Genomic DNA, 19,464 nt, shown 5'->3' on the forward strand with positions numbered 1-19,464 from the left:
ATAGGCATAAAACTATGCAACATGGCTAGGGAGAAGTTTTTCACCCCCTGTGAAAATACTAAAGCCCAGAATCCTCCAACACAGCTGAATGATATGAATCGTCACAGATAAAAGGAAGTACTTTTTCAACCAACATCATTAAACCACCATTAAATCCACTGCAAGATGGGAGTGATGGACGCCAACTTGGACTGCTTTAAAAAGAGATGAAATACACTCAGCTGGATAAATCACCAATGGCTAACAGTCATCTGCACTATTTATGATCTCCATTATCATTTGCAATAGCCTCCAAACAGCAGTTGAGATAAAGTACTATTGCATTTGTGTTCTGCTTTTGGCTTCCCAGAGATATCTGATTTGCTTCTGTGGATCAGAATGTTGGACAAAAATCAGCCTTTGGTCTGATCCAGTACGGCACTACGTTTTATTTGTGTGTGCTCCTTTACTGTGGCGGCAGGGTAAGACAGCTTTTTCGGAACACTGCAATGAACAAGGATGCTTCTGAAATAAATAGGGTGAGACAGTTATAAATCCCAGGTGCTTTCACACTTGAAATGAGAAGCAAAGTCTTAATTCTTTCTTTACCTGTAAACAGTATTCTTTAATTCACTGATGACCTGAGTAAGCTGAGAATGTGTTCTGGAGGCATAAATTATTTTAGGGACATCACTGTAATAAGCTGTCACGTGAAGAAAGTGAGAAAGGAGAAGTGTGGGGGAGGGAGAAAGAAGAAAAAAAAAGTTTTTGTTTAGTAACTAAATATATCATTAGTCTGCTTTTTCTTGCGGGTGCTATGGTAACAATTTAGCCTGTGGAGGTAGTATGGGAATTTATAACCAGACTGCCCACCTAACAGAGAACAAGAAGACTGCATATTTTTACTATCTTCAACAAAGGGATTTGCTCTGAAGCACTTGGGGATAAGTATCTGCAAATGGCAGTGAAAATTGATGCCCTGGTTTGCAATGCTTCAGTTCTCCCCACCACAAAATATAAGGCAGAAAGGATTCTCAAGCTTTTCTCATAACCAACCAGTTTCTGCTTTTGTTATGAAAAGGATTTCAGGGCATGCAGTAATATTTTTACTGGTTCACATTCTTTCAACTTCCACACTCCCTAAACTTTCAAAACTCTGAGGAAGGAGCATCAGCACTATCTACCAACCTACTACCTCTTGCCCTACAGCTCCTCTGTGGTCAGACTCTCACTGCAATCGTAATGAGGGCTTCCAAATGAACAGGAAATACCTGGAACATCAGTCCCCGTGACAGCTTTACCCCAAGACGACAAGGGCTGGTCCGAAAAGAGTTCAGCTCCATTCAATCGCTGAGCAATCTTTTGTGCGGAAACAGCATCCTTGAAGTGTCCTTGCCAAGCCAAGGCTGAGCACAGGAGGCATAATGTCTTCCCTGTGCCGGTGGGGCTCTCCAGAATTCCATTCACTTGCTGAAATGAGAATTACAAGGGGAAACATCTGGGAAAATAAATATTCACTTAAGTACCAAATAGTGATAAACGTGTCCACAAAGTCATTCCACACACTTCTCAAAAGGCAAACAGACATCTGTCACACACTGCCAGCCCAGACAAGGCCAAAGCGGTGACCACAGAGATTGCTAGGAAGACCTAGGAAGGCCTGAGGTGGACTGATTTTGATAAGAGCAAGGCAGGCTTCTCTAGATTCCTAGGTATATTAAAAGAGACACAAAGGTTCAGGAGAGAAGTGGACCTTCTTCTTCAAGAAGGATCTTGAACATGGCCGACTAGCCATCTCTAGAAGCTGCTTCTGTAACCAGGTGGCACACTTTAACCTATGAGGCAGCAGGATCAACTCCAGCAGGCCACCAGCTGAGTTTTCCTCAGGTTTCACCACAGTGCTTAAATTGTATAAATCTTTCATTTGGCTGAAAGATTTAATTAATTTGTTAGGTCAACATTATTTTATATATCAGAGTGAAAATATTACTGTAGAAATACCTCACAGCACAAATGCCTTCTAGCTATGACTGTACTGATTGACACTCAAAACCATTTTTCTGGGTTGTGCTTTACCAGAATGGGGAGGAACAGTGCAGCAAGCAAGATGGAATCCCCAGGGTTGTTCTGGGCCATTTCAACTCAGAATGGTGAAAAAAGGATTTGAGGCAACATTTCAGTGCTCTTTCCTGACAAAGAACATAATGGTGAAGAAGCAGATATGACTCAATGCAGTGAAATACAATAGTAAGGTGAGGCTGGCAGAAAGAGGGCAGATAAACAGGCAGAATATTACAATGTTCACATTAGGCTCAGTCTCCTTCACCTTAAGGCCTCCAGATGTATTAGGACAGAAACTTTGGGGATTCCCAGACACACAGCAAATTTTAATCAGTGAATTGGCCTGATTAATTGCAGGCCCCTCAGCTCATTTAAGGACAAATTTTAAAGAACCAGTGTAAATCTATCAACAAGAACGCTACAACAAAGAACTCCTGAAAAGTCACCATGCAATAGATATAAATACTTTGGCTGTCAGCTTTTGGAATAAAATTGGAGATGCCCAATTTTATTCAAAATACTTGGATTTGTAGTGCATTTCATACTTGAACAATTGGGTAGAGAGATGTTCCACAGTGGCGTATGCCCCCTCCTGATTTCACAGACAGACAATCTATAGTCTTAATGCAATCCTTTAGTACCCATTTTATGACTCCTAGAGTTTCCCGGAGGTAGATGGCACCAACCTGGATTTTGGGGGGCATGGTTAACAGTAGAAATGGTACCTCTTTGTCCCTTAACCTCTAACCTTAGAAAAACCCTGAACGAATGTGGTCCCTGTTCCCCACCACCACCCCTGCCAGCCATTCCAGTGACATTATGACATTACTGGCCATGCCCCATGCAGCCATGGAGACCAAAACAGTTTTCAGGAAGAAATGTGACCTCTAGCCATTAAAAAATTGCCCATCCTTGGCCCAGCTGGTGACACTGTACTGTTCAAGAGACTGTTCATTATCCTTGGAGAAATACTGCTAGCAGAAGGAAAATAAGTTGTACAGACTGTATTCTGCTTACACAATCATGGGATACAACCTATGTTTAATTGTTTGCCTGAAAGGAAAAAATAACAAAAATCAATTTAAATTAGTCGATAACCATAAGAAGCAAACAAATCAATAAATGGTATTTTAAATTATGCAAGCTTTTATACTGTGGTGTCTAGGAAGACAAGCACCCTCATATCAGCAATAAGACCAAGTATCATTGTTACCTGGAATTTTAGGCTTCATTATTAGCTTTTTAATAAAAGCAATATCAGCATTTTAGCATGACATCCATGCTTCCTTTTAAAGTTCAGGAAACTATGCTTTCTTTTTAATCAAAGCCATTTCTTCTTTTGATATGTGAGAACTAACCTTTTCAGCAACTAAACTATAGGAAGCATATTCTGGGAGTCCTTGAATACACTTGCAAGTATTAAGAAAGATACAAACCTGACTGGGAAAGGGGGTGATGTAACCCGTAAATTTCCCACTTGTGGAATGTTATCTAGGATTTTCTTGTTTTCTATTGTTTAATTCTCACGTCTACTTAGTGCCTCTTATTGTTTGATTTCTTGCTTTCTGACACATCACATATTCCAAATGTATGTATCATTTGTTTCTGTACCCTATATTTTTGCTTTGCCTGAAGTACTCGTGATTCATGCTGTCGGGAGAGGGGGAAAAACCACTTTGCAAAGTTAGTTTCTCTCTCAAATTGAGGGAAATAGTTTCCATCAGTTCCATGCCAAACCTGGGGTGCCTGAGTGTCTAGGCAACAATTTGGGGGTTCATCCAGGATGGCAGCATGGCACCCCTCAGTCACAGCCTGTCTCAGTCACAAAACGCATGACAACCAGCACAGGGTGAGTTCACCCCCGTGTCTTTGGAGGAGGCAGACAACTGAGGAGCAGGAAGGGGTAAGCGCTAACTCAGCGATGGCAAATCTACGACACGTGTGCCAAAGGTGACACATGTTTTGGCAACACACCAGCATTCACCAACACCTGACAACAACTATTCTCCCTGTTTGAGTTACCAAAGAAACTGAGTTTGTTTTAGTCATATTTCATTTTTGTAATTATTTGAGGTTTCTTTATATAATACATAGCACCACACGATTGGATTGTATTTTTTAAAAATAAATGAATATGTAATGAATTGTTTCTCTTTTGTTGGGGGGGGCGGTGACAGGCCAGCAGAGTCAAGTTAGGCATTTTCTGAATTTTTGACACGCCAAGCCCAAAAGGTTTGCCATCACTGTGCTAGCTGGTAGTCCCTTGGGAGAGAACGCAAGGTAAGGAAATGGTACAGAGGAAGAACACACCCCTGGGGAGCTAGTTGGGGTTCATGGTCCAGTTGTGGGACCAGGTAACCTTGTCCATCCAGCAGGGGGTGGCCAAAGGAGGATGGTCACACTGTGCACAGGGAAGCAGACAAATACACTGGATGACTTTCACAGGAGAAGAGGTGGTCACAGTGGGGCTCCTTTTGACTTGAGATTGCTGGGAGCAGTCTGAGTGCAAACTGAGCAGAACCATCCCCGCCAAATGGACTTCTGGGTCCTGTGGGCTGATATGGCTGAGCGACGAGTCCCCCAGATGATGGTTCAAAGGACTATGCCCTCCACCCCTTCCCTTGATCTGCCACTCCCATCCTACTTCCAAAGGGATGAGGATGACCTGACTCCAGTCTTGTGTCCTCCACGGAGGAGCCATGGGGGAGCGCAGTGGGAGTGCAGGACCCACAATCATGCAGGTGCTTCCACCTGTAAAGGAGGGAGCATTGGAAAAGGAGCTGTAATCAGCTCTGATGGAGCAGGAGCAGATCAGGTATTCAAGAGGGAGTGTATGAGCATGGGGAGGGAAGCCTCGGGCTACCTGCTTTGTGAAAAAAATCAACCAGACTGCAGACAATGGAATCACAAAAACATGAAAAGCTAGCACGACTGAAAGCAGCTGACACCACCACAGGAGCAGCTGGGCTGTTCCCTCTCAGAATCTTAGGACAAGCTTACTGAAAAATTCCTGCAGGCTTGGGATGCTGGAAAGCTCCTGGTTCAACTTGAAATGGGTAAGAAACAAGGGTTTTCCCCCCCCCCTAAACAGAAACTGTCAGAGATTTTTGGAAAATTATGGTAAACAAAATTGGGGAACTTTTAATTGTTGTCAACTGAAAAAGGAGGAGGAGGAGGAGGCCGCCACCGCCTACGGGTATTGTTGGGTATAATTTTCAGTTGAAAGTTTTCCCTGCAATTCAGAAATTAATTGTAAAGCTGTCTCGAGACCTCCTCCTTGTAATTCAGCCAAGAAGGAAAATTAACCTCATTAAGAGTACTCAGAGAAATTCCAGGTAACATCATCACGACAGCAAGGCCAAGCTATCCCTCTGCAAACCAAGATCCCTTGGTTTCAAAAAGATGAGTAGGGCAGTAACAATATTTACAAAACAGTCCATGAGCACAGTATTTCCACAAGATTATCTTGCAGTATTAAGTAGACACAGAATGCATTTTCTGAGTTACTAAAACTTAGGGGCAGATTGTATGAACATAAGGGCTTCTTAAGGGTTTATTTTCCTTCATCAAGAAGAGAGAACCCACTTCTCTACTTCCAGATCTCATGCAAACACGTCTGGCACTGGTAAGAGAAGGGATTGAAACGTAGCTTCTTTCCAGGAAGTGTTAAGCAGGTTTCATATGTTCCAAATGCATCTGTTCTGCATAGGATAAAAATATATGCCGAATCCTAAAAATTATATGTCAGTATTGTTAACTAAACTAATTTCACTTTGAGTTTAGAGAATCATATTTATTATTGCTGCAATACTTTCAAAGCAGTCCACTCAAAAGTAAGTCCTCTGAGCTTATTTTTAAAAAATTGAGTCTAGCAAATGATATGCAGATTTTACAAATTAATCAATTAAATCACAGAATAGTAATCTTTGCAACCAGTCTAAAAGGTATGATGTCAGAGTTTGTATGAAATATTATCACTTTTAATCATTCTACTGGCTTCTCTTCCTTCACTTCCTAACACTTCATGGTCTAATCACAACTTAATTCTTGCATGCACAGCAAGTCCTGTTAGGTAAACAGGTGCTGTCAGTTTTAGTTCGACTCCTGGCAACTGCATGGACAAATGTTTGCTACTTCAACCTCCCCTACCAATAAGCTGCAGCTTTTCTAAGATAATTCCAGGAATTTCTGTGATCATTTCTGTGATGCATTCCCCTTATTTATTCTCTCCCTCATCTACTACATCCCTCAAACTTGCCAAGTGTAATAGTTTGTTCTAGTTCGTCTGTTCACATCATACGCTTGCTGACCATTGCCTCAAGGAGCCAGCCTGTTCCTATTTTGTCCAGGAGTGCTCACTGGTTCTTCCTGCAGTCCATAATACTCTTGGTAACTACCTTCGAATCCATAATTCAAAGGTGTCTGTCCCCATTTTCTTGGTCTTTCTCATGTCCAATTTGCATAATGTTACATTAACACTGGGAAAAAAAAGCACTGCTTTAACTATTCTAATATTTGATGACACTGAACAGCTTTATGTTTTATTACCTTGTCTGTCATTGCTTTCCTTCCTAGGGCTAACGTTCTTTTTACTTCTCCAGCACACTGTCCATCTTTACCTATTCTTGAACCCAAGAAAACAAAACTATCCATCAGCTTCACTCCATTGCTGTTAACCTTGTATTCATTAAGCATTCTGACTGAGACAACCTTTACCTTCTTAATATTTAGCATTAACTTAGATCTTTCACTTCCAGTTTTACTTTCATAATGAGCTCCTCCAAGACATCTTCATTCCCAAATAACAAAAAAATATTTATTTATTCATTTATTAGATTTCTACTGCTGCCCATGCCGCCCAACTCTGGGTGGCACACAACAAAAAAACCTCAAACCATAAAAACAAAAACTAAAAACCCAGCACCTCAATCATCCTCCTACGATGCCCCATCAACCATACACAGGCTCCCATCACTCTACCCTAGTGCCCGGATAAAGAGCCAGGTCTTGATGGCCTTCTGGAAGGCTAGAATGGTGTGGATAACGTATTTTGCCATAACCTTCTTCAAGGTTTGAAATTGAAGCTTCTTCTTCTAGAGGGCTGGCTTCTTACACATCTCCAGAGCACCTTCCCTTAACGTTACTGTGAATTATTCTAGCTTCACAACTCCTCTTTCAACTTGATTGACAAGTGTGAGCCTATCAGGAGCTTTTGTTTCTACTGGTGTGATTCTTACAGTCATTAGGGCTACTAAACTATCCCACCACGTGAAGGTGATAATCCGCCCGGAGGGACAATAACTTATGTCGGCATAATGGAAGGGTAAATATTTTTTCTTTACAGAAAGAGCAAAATCAGTTACAAATCCAATTTAATTTTCCATTAACATGAAAATTAAAAAGCAACTAATCCAGCTAAAAGAACAACTTGTTTTATTCTCGAACTCTGAGCTAAACAGGCCGTAAGTTTAGATTTCAAATTGTCTTTCATCCTTGCAAAAACATTTATAAAACAAAGGTCTGCCCCTTCCTCAAGAAGCCATCACTGGAACCTACCATACTGGACAACGTTCAACCAGTGTCCAACCTCCCTTTTTTAGGAAGGTTGGGGAGAGGGTGGTCGCACAGCAGCTTCAACAGACCCTGGATGAAGCAGATTATTTGGACCCCTTTCAGTCAGGACTCGGGCCTGGGCATGGGCCAGAAACAGCATTGGTTGTGCTTTTGGATGATCTCTGGTGGGAGCAGGATGGGGGTAGTGCATGAATCCTTGCCCTACTTGACCTCTTGGCAGCTTTTGATACCACTGACCATGGCATCCTTCTGGATTAGCTTCAAAGATTGGGAGTGAGCAGCACTATATTGTGCTGGTTCACTTCCTTCCTGTGGGCCTGATACCAGCCGGTGTTGGTCGGCAGTGAAAGATCCTGCCCTCGGCCCCGACTACGTGGAGTCCCACAGGGTTCGGTGCTCTCTCCACTCCTGTTTAATGTCTACGTAAAACCACTGGGGAAGGCCATCCGTTGTCATGGGGTGAGGTGTTATCGGTACGCTGGTGATCCTCAACTGCCTCTCCGCCCCTGGTGAACTAAGTGGTGCTGTTGATGTGTTGTCCTGGTGCCTGGAGGGAGAAGAGGAGGTTTCAACTGAGCCCTGGCAAAACTGAATGGCTTTGGATTTTAGAGCCTTCCAATTCTGGGACTTTACCACTGCTGGTACCAGATGGGGTTGCACTGCCCCAAATAGACCCAGTGTGCAATCTGGGGGTCCTTCTGGACCCACAACTCTTGCTTGAGGAGCAAGTGGCAGTTGTGTTCAGGAAGGCCTTTGTGCAAGTTTGTGTCATGCGCCCGTTGCACTCGTTCCTGGATCGTGAGGCTCTATTCAGAGTTACTCATGCTCTGGATTTTTCATCAGGCCTGGGGATCCTCTGGCATTAGAGAGATCACGTGTTGGTTGCGCCATGTATGACTTCTTAATTAACCCTCTTGCAATCTTGTTTTTACTTATGTTAATTATTTGTTTTAATTGGTTTTTATATTCGGTTTTAATAATTGATTTTATTGTATGCCGCCCAGTCACCTTATGTGAGGTGGGTGGCCATATAAATTAAATAAATAAAATATGATCATTTGCCATAGTAATTCTGCATCTCAGAGAGCCACAATAGTACACAGAACTCATTCCAAGAAGACATTAAAATACCGTATTTATCAGCATATAACACGCACAGGCATGTAACATGCACCTTAATTTTAAGAAGGAAGTTTGAGTAAAAAAACTTAAATTTAAAATAAATGACTTGGAAGCAAAATAAAGGGAGCTCTGAACTTTTTGTTTATTAATATTTATACCACTTATAAGGTAAATATGTAATATGAAAAAAAAAGCACCTCTTTTGTATGTTGCAGGCTGGCTGTGTGTAGTATGTGTGTAACATTAGTGTTTGTTAGTTGTGTGTAGTATGTGGTAATGGTAATCTGTTTATTACCATACTGGTACTTATTCCCTCCCTTCCTGCTTACCTGTCTGCAGGGGTGTGTGTGTGTGTCTCGCTGAGAGCAGAGAGAGAGGTAGGGGTGTGTGTATGTGTGCCTCACCAACAGCAGAGGAGACATGGGCCTTGAACAGGAAAGCCAGATGCTCCCAGGCAGAGCAGGGTGCCTCCCGCCGCACTGAGGCTCTGACTTTGCCCGGGCTGAGGGACCACGCACAGTCCGGAGGTGAGCGCTGCGCTGCCCCGGTGAGGGGATCGGCGCTCCTCGGTTTGCTAAAACGGGGCGGGCAGGGAGCCGCACACCACCCATTCCCCAGGCCTCCCATTTTGCAAACCAGCCACTGTCCGGAGGGAGCTGCGGCTGGAGGAGGAAGAGTTAAGCGCCGATGTGTGTGTGTGTGTGTGCACGCGCATGCATGTTTGTGCAGTTTTTATTCCTCCCCTGCCGCTCAGCTCAGTGATTTTGAGACTCGAGGAGAGCAGAGGAGACCCGGGCTTTGAACACAAAAGCAAGGAGCTCCTGGGGAGAGTGGGGCACCTCCCGCCACACCAAGCCTCTGACCCTACGGATCTGCTCTTTGCAGTTTGCTCTGACACACTGAGTCTGGAGAACTTCGGACTCTCCCATGCTCCCAACAGTGCAGTGCAGCCTTCATAGGAGTGCAGCTCCCCTCACTGGGGCAGCGCACTCACCTCTCCGGACTGCGCGGTGCCTCAGCCCGGGTAAAGTCAAAGGCTCAGTGTGGCAGGAGGCGCCCCCCTCTGCCCGGGAGTTCCTGGCTTTCCTGTTTGAAGCCCCTCTGCTGTGCATGTCTGCTGAGAGACATGCATACACACATACCCTTCTGCCCTTGGCGACACACACACACACACACACACACACACACACACACACATATACCGGCGCTTAACTCTTCCTCCTTCAGGTGCAGCGCGCTTGGGACAGCAGCTGGTTTGCAAAGTGGAAGGCCCGGGGAATGGGTGGCGCATGGCTCCCTGTGCTGAGGAGCCCTGTGATGAGGAGCCCTGCACTGAGGAGCCCTGCAGATCTGCTCTTTGCGTTTTGCTCTGACATGGTCCCCGGACTCTCCCATGCTCCCAATGGCATGGTCGAGCCCTCAGGGGCTAACCCCCCATGCCAAAGTTTCTCCCGACGGGAAGGAGGGAGGAGCGGGCGAGACCGTGGGGAGCCAGAGGAGAGGCTGCATCTTCCACGCTTGCCAGTCCTGGGGCGATCTGAGAGGGGTTGGGTGCAGCCCCAGGGGGGCATTGCGCAGTGCTCCGTGGGCTCCGCACCTCCCTCTGCTGCCATCTGGAGCGGCAGCACTGGGTTGTGCCGGCTGCCAAAAAAGAAATGCTCTCCCGGCTGCTGGTGTTTTGCTCTCCCAGCCCTGCCGCTTGAGGTGAGAAGCTGCAGGGCATATCAGCGTATAACACGCAGCTAGGATTTCAGCCCCAAATTTTAGGGAAAAAGTGTGTGTTATACACCAATAAATATGGGAATAAGTGTTGGTATTCATTGATCATTGTCTCCTAGAGAGTGAAGTCAAGTGGGCCTTAGGAAGCATTGCTAACAACAAAGCTAGTGGTGATGACAGTATTCCAGCTGAGTTATTTAAAATACTAAAAGATGATGCTGTTAAAGTGCTGCACTCAATATGCCAGCAAGTCTGGAAAACGCAACAGTGGCCACGGGATTGGAAAAGGTCAGTTTACGTTCCAATTCCAAAGAAGGGCAATGCCAAAGAATGCTCAAACTATAGCACAATTGCACTCATTTCACATGCTAGCAAGGTTATGCTCAAAATCCTACAAGCTAGGCTTCAGCAGTACGTGAACCGAGAACTACCGGATGTACAAGCTGGATTTCGAAGAGGCAGAGGAACTAGAGATCAAATCGCCAACATTCGCTGGATCATGGAGAAAGCATGAGAGTTCCAGAAAAATATCTACTTCTGCTTCATTGACTATGCAAAAGCCTTTGATTGTGTGGATCACAACAAACTGTGGCAAATTCTTAAAAAGATGGGAGTACCAGACCACCTTACCTGTCTCCTGAGAAATCTGTATGCGGGCCAAGAAGCAACAGTTAGAACCAGTCACGGAACAACCGATTGGTTCAAAATAGGGAAAGGAGTACGACAAGGCTGTATACTGTCACCCTGCTTATTTAACCTATATGCAGAGTACATCATGAGAAATGCCAGGCTGGAAGAATCACAAGCCGGAATTAAGATTGCAGGGAGAATCATCAATAACTTCAGATATGCAGACGATACCACCCTAATGGCAGAAAGTGAAGAAGAACTAAAGAGCCTCTTGATGAGGGTGAAAGAGGAGAGTGAGAAAGCTGGCTTGAAACTCAACATTAAAAAAACTAAGATCATGGCATCTGGACCCATCAATTCCTGGCAAATAGAAGGGGTAGAAATGGAAGCAGTAACAGACTTCATTTATTTGGGCTCCAAGATCACCACAGACGGAGACTGCAGCCATGAAATTAAAAGACGCTTGCTCCTTGGGAGGAAAGCCATGGCAAGCCTAGATAGCATATTAAAAAGCAGAGATGTCACCTTGCCGACAAAGATCCGCATAGTCAAAGCTATGGTTTTTCCAGTAGTAATGTATGGCTGTGAGAGCTGGACCATAAAGAAGGCTGAGCGCCGAAGAATTGATGCCTTTGAACTGTGGTGCTGGAGAAGACTCTTAAGAGTCCCCTGGACTGCTAGGAGGTCAAACCAGTCAATCTTAAAGGAAATCAACCCTGATTGCTCATTGGAAGGACTGATAATGAAGCTCAAGCTCAGATACTTTGGTCACCTAATGCGAAGAGAGGAGTCTTTGGAAAAGACCCTGATGCTGGGAAAGGTGGAAGGCCAAAGGAGAAGAGGACGGCAGAGGATGAGATGGTTAGAGAGCATCACTGAAGCAATGAGCATGAAACTGAGCAAACTCAGGGAGGCAGTGAAGGACAGGAAGGCCTGGCGCAATATGGTTCATGGGGTCACGAAGAGTCGGACACGACTTAACGACTAAACAACAACAACAAATTCATTTGAAAACTTTTCATGAAAAGTAATCTTAACAGGAAGAACAAAAACCCCAAACCAATAAAACCATACAAGATTATAATTTAAAATCATAAACCAGTACCATTAAAATAGTAAAAGCACATTAAACAAACCAACACAGCAATGTAAAGGTTAAATACAGTCTGGCCAGAACATTATCTAAAGCAGGTAGAACAGGAAACCAACTTGGAGAAGCGCTAGAATACTTTCTTTTAGAAAAAACCAAATGCGGTTTCCTGCCTTTATTTATCATATACAGTAGACAAGTATTTATAGACCACCTACTTCTGAGGACTTGAGACTGTTGAATAAAAAAAAATGGCAACAAAATAGATTAAAACAGTACTTATCTTTAAAATAAGGCAGCCCTTTCCATCAGCACTCAAGACGTTGAGAAACAGTTAAGATCTTCACTGTCCTCTTAAATATCAAGTGGTTGAAGGCATTTCTTATCTCAGAAGACAAGTGTGGGGACAATCCAAGAAGGCATATTGGCCCCCACATCCCTACCCTTAAAGACTGTACAAGGAGGGCCAAATCTGGGTGGTAAAGATGATGATACTGGTGTTTTAATGGTGATAAGCAGCACTTTTAATTGGTCCTCAAAGCAAACCAAGGCAGCTACCATAGCATGGATGCAATATTGCTAAAACAGACTGCCACACTTTGGATCAGTTGAAGCTTCAAAGGCAGTCCCATGTAGTGATGTATGTTACATGCTTCAAACTTTCTTTCATTTGACACAAATGCAGGCCGAACTACAGGTAATCCTCACTTAATGACCATTCATTAAGTGACCATACAAAATTACAACAGTGATAAAAAAAAAGTGACTTACAACTGGTGCCCGAAGTTACAAGCGTTGCAGTGCCCCCACAATCATGTGATTGTGATCCAGGTGCTTGGCAACCAGCTCACGCTTATGATGGTTGCAGCATCCTGGGGTCACATGATCACCATTAGTGACCTTCCCAGCCAGCTTCCGGCAAGCAAAATCAATGGGGAACCATGTGATTTGCTTAACCACCACATGATTTGCTTAACAACCATGTGATTCGCTTAATGACCACAGTGATTTGCTTAACGACCACTGCAAAAAAGATTGTAAAATTGGGTCCTGTCACAAGGTGATTCACTTAATGGCCACATCACTTAGTGACCTAAACTCTGGTCCCAATTGTGGTCGTTAAGCAAGAAGTACCTGTATGCTTTACTTAGGATTTCATCAAATGCTTACCTTTTGCAGGCATTCAAGTACTTTGGACATATATTCTTCCTGACATTTGTAGGGTGGAAATGGAAAATCGATAGTAATACCATTTAATTTTATTTTGGGCATATTTCATCTGACATCTCAGGATCTCAAAACCTAAAATCAAGAGTATTGTTCCATTAGTACTAAATATCAACAAGACAGTTCATAATCTCCCTTCCAATTCTACTTCAGCAGTGAGATTTCCTTTCAAATCTCCCATGTGTTTAAGAATCCTACTACCTTCTACCCATTCAGCCAAGATGAACCACATATTTCTAGTTCTCCACCAAGATCACTGCAAATTCTCCTTCTTTTAAATAGGTTTAGAATATTATAGGAAGGGCAAGCAATTACAATCCCAGTTTTACTGTGTTGGCAGGCCAGGAAAAAATTGGCATATCTCCCCTCCTTGCTAATGCCCAAGGGTCAGCTGCCATCAACACAAAAGCACCCTTAGAATAATTTGCAGCATTTGACCACAGTCACATAATAGGTGATTAGAAGCCAATGATAATCTTCATAACAATGATATACATGCTTATTTGGCTACAAACAGGATTTACTGCCTTTCAGCAAATGATGGAATGTTTTAAGACAAATTTCATATTTATTTTGATTTATGGATTACAGCCTCATCATTTGTGGGTTACAGCCAAATCATAACCATGTATGACATCTTAATTAACCCTGCCACAATCTTGGTTTTACTTATGTTGACTATCTGTTTCAATTGGTTTTTATATTTGATTTTAATGGTTGGTTTTGTTGTACACTGCCCAGAGTGACCATGTGCAAGATGGGTGGCCATATAAATTTGATAAAATAAAAGAAATAAGTTTAGGAATTCTAGTCAATGTAGTATTGTAGTTAAAAGTGTTGGACTAAGACTAGAGAGAGCCTGCTTCAATTCACTCTTAATCACAGAAAGTTTTTGGGTGACTTTGAAACAACCATTCTCTCCCAACTCAACCTACTCCATAAGACTATTATTCTGGGAATAAAATAAAGAGAGATTTCTACGTAAGCCACCTTGAGCTCCTTGAAAACGATGGGATATAAGTCAAAAGAAGAATCATTAACCACAGGCAACTTAGTTTTAAAAACCAGTTACAGCATCTTCTATAAGACAACATTGCCGGATGTTATGTGAACTTATTTTATACCTATCCCACCCATCTTTTGTAGAATTCAAGAAACAGAGTTTCCCATTTAGGAACAGATGGAAGCAAACCACTGGTGAGTGTTCTGCAGGGTATGAGTTCTACTTTTCTGTATTTTGATTTTTTGCAAATTCCTGTGTAAATTTGTTTTAACAAGCGCATTGTATGCATTCAATAAAAGTACAGATGTACAAAATGTTCCATTCATGAACCATTCTGTGTATGGAACAGCTGATTTGGGGTGGTCTTTGCCCCAAAAGATAGGCACATTTTTGTGTGGTTTTGTCCATCCTCAAACACTGCTGTCCTGGGCAGAAATAGTTCTGGGGAGAAGAACGAGGAAAAAAGCCAAGGCTGAGGGGTTTCCTTAGGCTGGTATGAGTGAACATCAGGCCATTGGTGGCTGAGGGGAGGGAAGATCAGGGGGCAGGCCATGCTATGTTGGAACACCAGTAATAGCAGAAAAGCAGGAAAGGAAGGGAAAGGGCTTAGAAGATGGAGGAGAGGGCTGGCCAGCATACAGGGCACACAGAGAAGGAAGATGAAGGCAATGCACACCTACCTTGCCCTACTCACCCTATAAATATGAGCCACCCAGAGTCACCCTTTGGGGAAGATTTAATAAAAAAATAAAATAAAATAAAATAAAATAAAATTGCTCCAAGATCCTTCCAAATGTTTGCTTCAGCTGAAACTCAGAGCAATCAAAATATTCCAGGTTTTGTTGCTGCCAAACCATGGCCATTCTTAACTGATGGTCAACATGATGCTTCGTTTCTGGTTCAAAAGAGAATTTTGGTGAGCCTAACCCTAATTAAAGGTACCATCTACCTATAACAGAGTCACAATGAACTACCCAGAACCTATTGCAAACTTCTGAAAGAGAACTAGGACAGGTTTTTTTGCCAGACCTTGGAGAAGAAAAAGAAAGTAGGCAGCAACTGAACCAAAAGAAATCCATGATCTTCAGCCAAGCACAAACTTCCTGAAATGTAATTAATAATAAACTCACAGCAGCAGTGGGGAGGAACAACTGAACAATCAGGACATGTAATCTCCCAGAGCAGAAGAATCTGACCTCCCACTCCCTACCATCACTTTCAGCCTGCATATTACTGTAATAGTTACAGTAACAAATTTACTTAAAATATTTACTGTATAGAGCCACCCATCTAACAGTAGATAGTCTGGGCAGCATACAAAGATTAATACTATTATAACAGCACAACTTCATGATGATGAAGGTTTTGTGTGTTTATATATTTTATGTTCTAATGTTTGTTGTGAATCGCCCAGAGTTCCCCCATTGGGGGGAGATGGGCGGTTGAAAAATTGAATGAATGAATGAATGAATGAATGAATGAATGAATGAATGAATGGTGATAGTGATGATGATGATAATTTATTAAACTTGTATGCTGCCCAACTCTCAACAACTATGGGGGGCTCACAACAATCAAACAAAGAAATTACTGTACAATAAAATAAAGAAAAAATAAAGAAAAATGACAAATGCAATGAATTGAGGGGTCTCACTCTCTCGCTGAAGGCCTGGGTGAATGATACCCCAGTTAAACAGTAACCCCCAAAACAAAACCACATCACCAACAGAGTTCCTGCCCTCAAAACCACCAGGCTGCACTACTGTAATATACTCTACTTGAGACTGCCCTCAAGACTGCCCACTACAGATGGTCCAAGATGCTGCCAACGTACTTTCTCAGTCCCATTGTTGGGAGAACATAGCACCAGTTTTGGGGACTCCATACTGTTTGCCAGTTAGCTTCCAGGTACAATTTAAAGTGCTGGTTTTAATCTATAAAGCCCTTCATGCCGAAGCACTTGGATATCTGCAGGAGTGAGTACTCCAATAAGTACTGCTCCAACTGGTCAGATCCCGGAGGGAGAAACTGTTATCAATCCCACATTTTCTGGAGGTTAAAGGGGCTGTGGCGAGAAGACACTGCTTTCTAGTGCACTGTTTTTCAACCTCAGCAATTTCAAGATGTGTGGACTTGAAGGAAGAATAGGCTGAAAAATAGCTTCTATCTTAGAGCTGTAACTATACTGAATTCTATCGTATAGTGCAGTATTAATGCAGCATCAGGGGTTGGGCAATATGGAATGTGAAAGTTGTGTTATATGTTTTATATGTGTTTTGTGTGTTCTATGGTTTTTATATCTTTAAAGCTGCACTGGGGTGGCATTTAATTTCATTGTACAAGTAGTACAATGACAATAAAGATTTCTATTCTATTCTAAGGTTGGGAAACCCTTCTAGTGATACCATAGAACAGCCACCCAGTTAGTATCAGGCTAGCCCCCTCCTTGCCGAGAATTCTGAAACTTTGAAAGTTGTTTTAATGAGCCTTCCCCTGATTTTGCCACATCATCTTTCACTTCTGTTTTTATGTTTGGTGGGTGCTCGTTTTTGTAGAATCTTACCCCACGGATGTTTTAATCAGTTTTAGATTCTGTGGAAGCCGCCAAGAGTCGTTGGATTGCGGTGGGATAGAAGTGTGAAAAATAAGCAAACAGCATGAGGCCTACGGATGACCTCAGGCCTGAAAGGGCTCCACCGCCACCCGGCGCACGAGCAGCCTCAGTGCGTCGGTTCACAGAGAACAGCCTGTGGTTATTAGGGGGCAGGGTCTCCCCCACCCAAAATCTTAGAAGCCGCAGTTCCCAGCCTGAGGAAGGTCTCCTGGGTCAGGGATTCGCTTTCCTTTCAGATTATTAGTAGGTCTACATGTCACCCCCCACAAGGTCTAAGCACTCTACAAAACAAAGGCACGTGTCCATTAAAAAAAAAGCCTCAGAGCCATCAGGGCCAAGCCCCCCACCAGGCTCTCAACGGCCTGGGTGGAAAAAGAGGGTTAAGCCTCCCTGCTGTGGGGCGAGGGACAAGTCCCCCCTCCCTCCGCGCCCCCCCCGAGGGCCCTCGGCGGGTTCCCCTCTCCGGCATAACGCGACCCGGGTGTGTTGGGTCAACGGGTGCCGCCGTGGAGGCTCTACTCCGGGGCAGGGAAAGGGCCCAGGCCGCGCAGGAGAACGGCCTCCGCCGGCGCCCCTCACGCACCTCTTCCAAAGTGCCGGTTCGCAGTCCCCGCGCGCTCTGTCACGTGGCCGCTTCCTCCCTGCACCATTGATTGGGCAGCTCGCGCGCGCGCACGCAGGGGAAAAAAAAAAAGCGCGCGGGGCTGAGGGACTACAAGTTCTCGCGAGGGCTTCGCGTTGCCTCGGTAACCGCCTCCTCGCCCCTCGCCGCTTGTTGCTAGGGTGAAGCCCTCCCCGCCACTTCAGCCTGTTTGGCTCGAAAGCGCTTCCTACCCGCCCACCGTTGGGACTACAAGTCCCATTGTTCCTCAGCCAGGCTAGGTGGCGGAGTTTGTAGTCCGAGGCGCCGTGCTAGGCCAGGCTGAGCAGGAGGCAGCTGGGGACCAAGCGTCAAGGGGTCTCCGAGCTCACGGAGTGATGTCTTTGCTGTTCCCAGCTTGGAGTGATGGGAGTTGTAGTCCGCAACGCCTGGAGGGCGTCCCCGGCGGGAATGCTGCGATCAGTATTTTTTTTTCTTCTATTCAATATCTAGCTCACCTTGACTGATTTTGAAGCAGCAAGCTGGGTCAACGTGGATGGGAGACCACCAGGAGATCCAACTATTAAAGGAAGTCAGAAATCATTCCAGAAGAGGAAATTTCATCTGCACTGTTGCTAAGGAAACCACATGGATGCTTTCCAAGAAGTCCCCAGGAGTCGAGCTAAACTTGAAGTAGCATTTATTATTACCACTGGCTACATCCATGCCCTCTGTGAGAGAAACAGCTGTTTGCTTGCTGAACGTTTGCTCGGGGCCACCTCACCAGCTCAAGCTCTGGGGGCATCTGAACCAAGGTTTTCTTGCAGCTTCATCACTATACATAAAAAGACAATTACAAGTAAAAGTAACTATAAAAACACACAAAACAGGAGGGGATAATATTAGTAAAGGAGCCATTGCAAAATCTCCCCAGTCCCTTTGGGCCTGGCTATGTGGTCAGGCCTGGGGGCCCCAGGGGACCGGGGAGATTTTGCAATGACTCCCTTATTAATGTTATCTCCTCCTGTTTTGTGTGCTTTTATAGTTATTTTTACTTGTAATTGTTTTTTATGTATTTATTCTTTGTAATCGTTATACGTCGCCCAGAGTCACTTTTATGTGAGATGGGTAGCTGTATAAATCCAATAAATAAACGAATATTCTTCATCAGCTCTTCAGAATAATGACTTGATTCACCCATGGTGCTAAGCCATCATTGTCTATTTGGTTTTGGCTTAGTGTGATGCAGTTGTGACTTATTCAAGCATCCATGGTTAAGCAAGTGCTGCATGTAACCAAACCAATTAGGTCTATAAAGTCAGTGCACAATATCTTTGCACAATATCCCCCCTGTGGCGTCCCCCCCCCCAATTTTCATGCAGGGTAAACAAGATAACCACTTTTGTGGCTGCGCTCATACACTGCACTGACCCAGCAGTTCGTCAATCACAGTTTAGCCCAGCATATGGTCCAGATCTAGCCTGTGGGTTTTGTGATCCAGCTTCGGGTTCTGTGTTCTGGGCAAACTCAAAAAATTTAAAATATGTTTCTTTCAGTCATGGTAAATAGGTCCTGCCAACATAGCCATTGGGATCTTATAAATTTTACTTGTCTTCCCATTCAGTTTTATCTTTGCCCCAGTTTACGAATACAGAAACTCCAGTGTAACAGCATCATTTTTTAAAATATCCATAGACTTCTTCAGAAACCCTCCAAAACACGGTGATGCTTTTTGCAAGTTTAAAGCATTGTTTTTGTTGTCCTAAAATGTCATTTGCAAAGAGGAAAAAGACTCTAGCACAGTTTTGTGCTTGTTTACTTGGAAATAAGTAAAATTCAGACTTATACTCTTAAATCCAGACATT

At 43.8% G+C, this 19,464-nt stretch overlaps 1 protein-coding gene and 1 long non-coding RNA gene across 7 annotated transcripts in view; one reads left to right on the forward strand and one right to left on the reverse strand.

Moving 5' to 3' along the window:
- Window positions 1-17,686, reverse strand: part of RTEL1 (regulator of telomere elongation helicase 1) — a 113,171-nt gene extending 95,485 nt beyond the window's left edge. For 5 of the 6 annotated variants that reach the window (XM_088153120.1, XM_088153118.1, XM_088153117.1 and 2 more), the window contains exons 1-4: window positions 17,603-17,686; window positions 13,346-13,477; window positions 1,251-1,449; window positions 589-682 (exon numbers count right to left, since the gene is read on the reverse strand). In XM_088153120.1, the coding sequence (XP_088009246.1) occupies window positions 589-682; window positions 1,251-1,449; window positions 13,346-13,447 (395 nt within the window). In that variant the 5' untranslated portion in view covers window positions 13,448-13,477; window positions 17,603-17,686. Of the gene's footprint in view, window positions 1-588; window positions 683-1,250; window positions 1,450-13,345; window positions 13,478-16,968; window positions 17,065-17,602 lie in introns of those variants that run through there. The other variant, XM_088153116.1, reaches the window with a different exon arrangement.
- Window positions 9,077-18,408, forward strand: LOC148214288 (uncharacterized). Its single transcript, XR_015798311.1, has 3 exons — window positions 9,077-9,263; window positions 14,549-14,599; window positions 18,113-18,408. It is a non-coding gene; the product is annotated as an uncharacterized LOC148214288 (long non-coding RNA).
- The last annotated feature ends 1,056 nt before the right edge of the window (window positions 18,409-19,464 follow it).

The sequence above is a fragment of the Python bivittatus genome, unplaced genomic scaffold (assembly GCF_059951505.1).
Source record: "Python bivittatus isolate LINGU-HERP-01145 unplaced genomic scaffold, Pbiv_v1 ctg000700_np1212, whole genome shotgun sequence".
NCBI lineage: Eukaryota > Metazoa > Chordata > Lepidosauria > Squamata > Pythonidae > Python > Python bivittatus.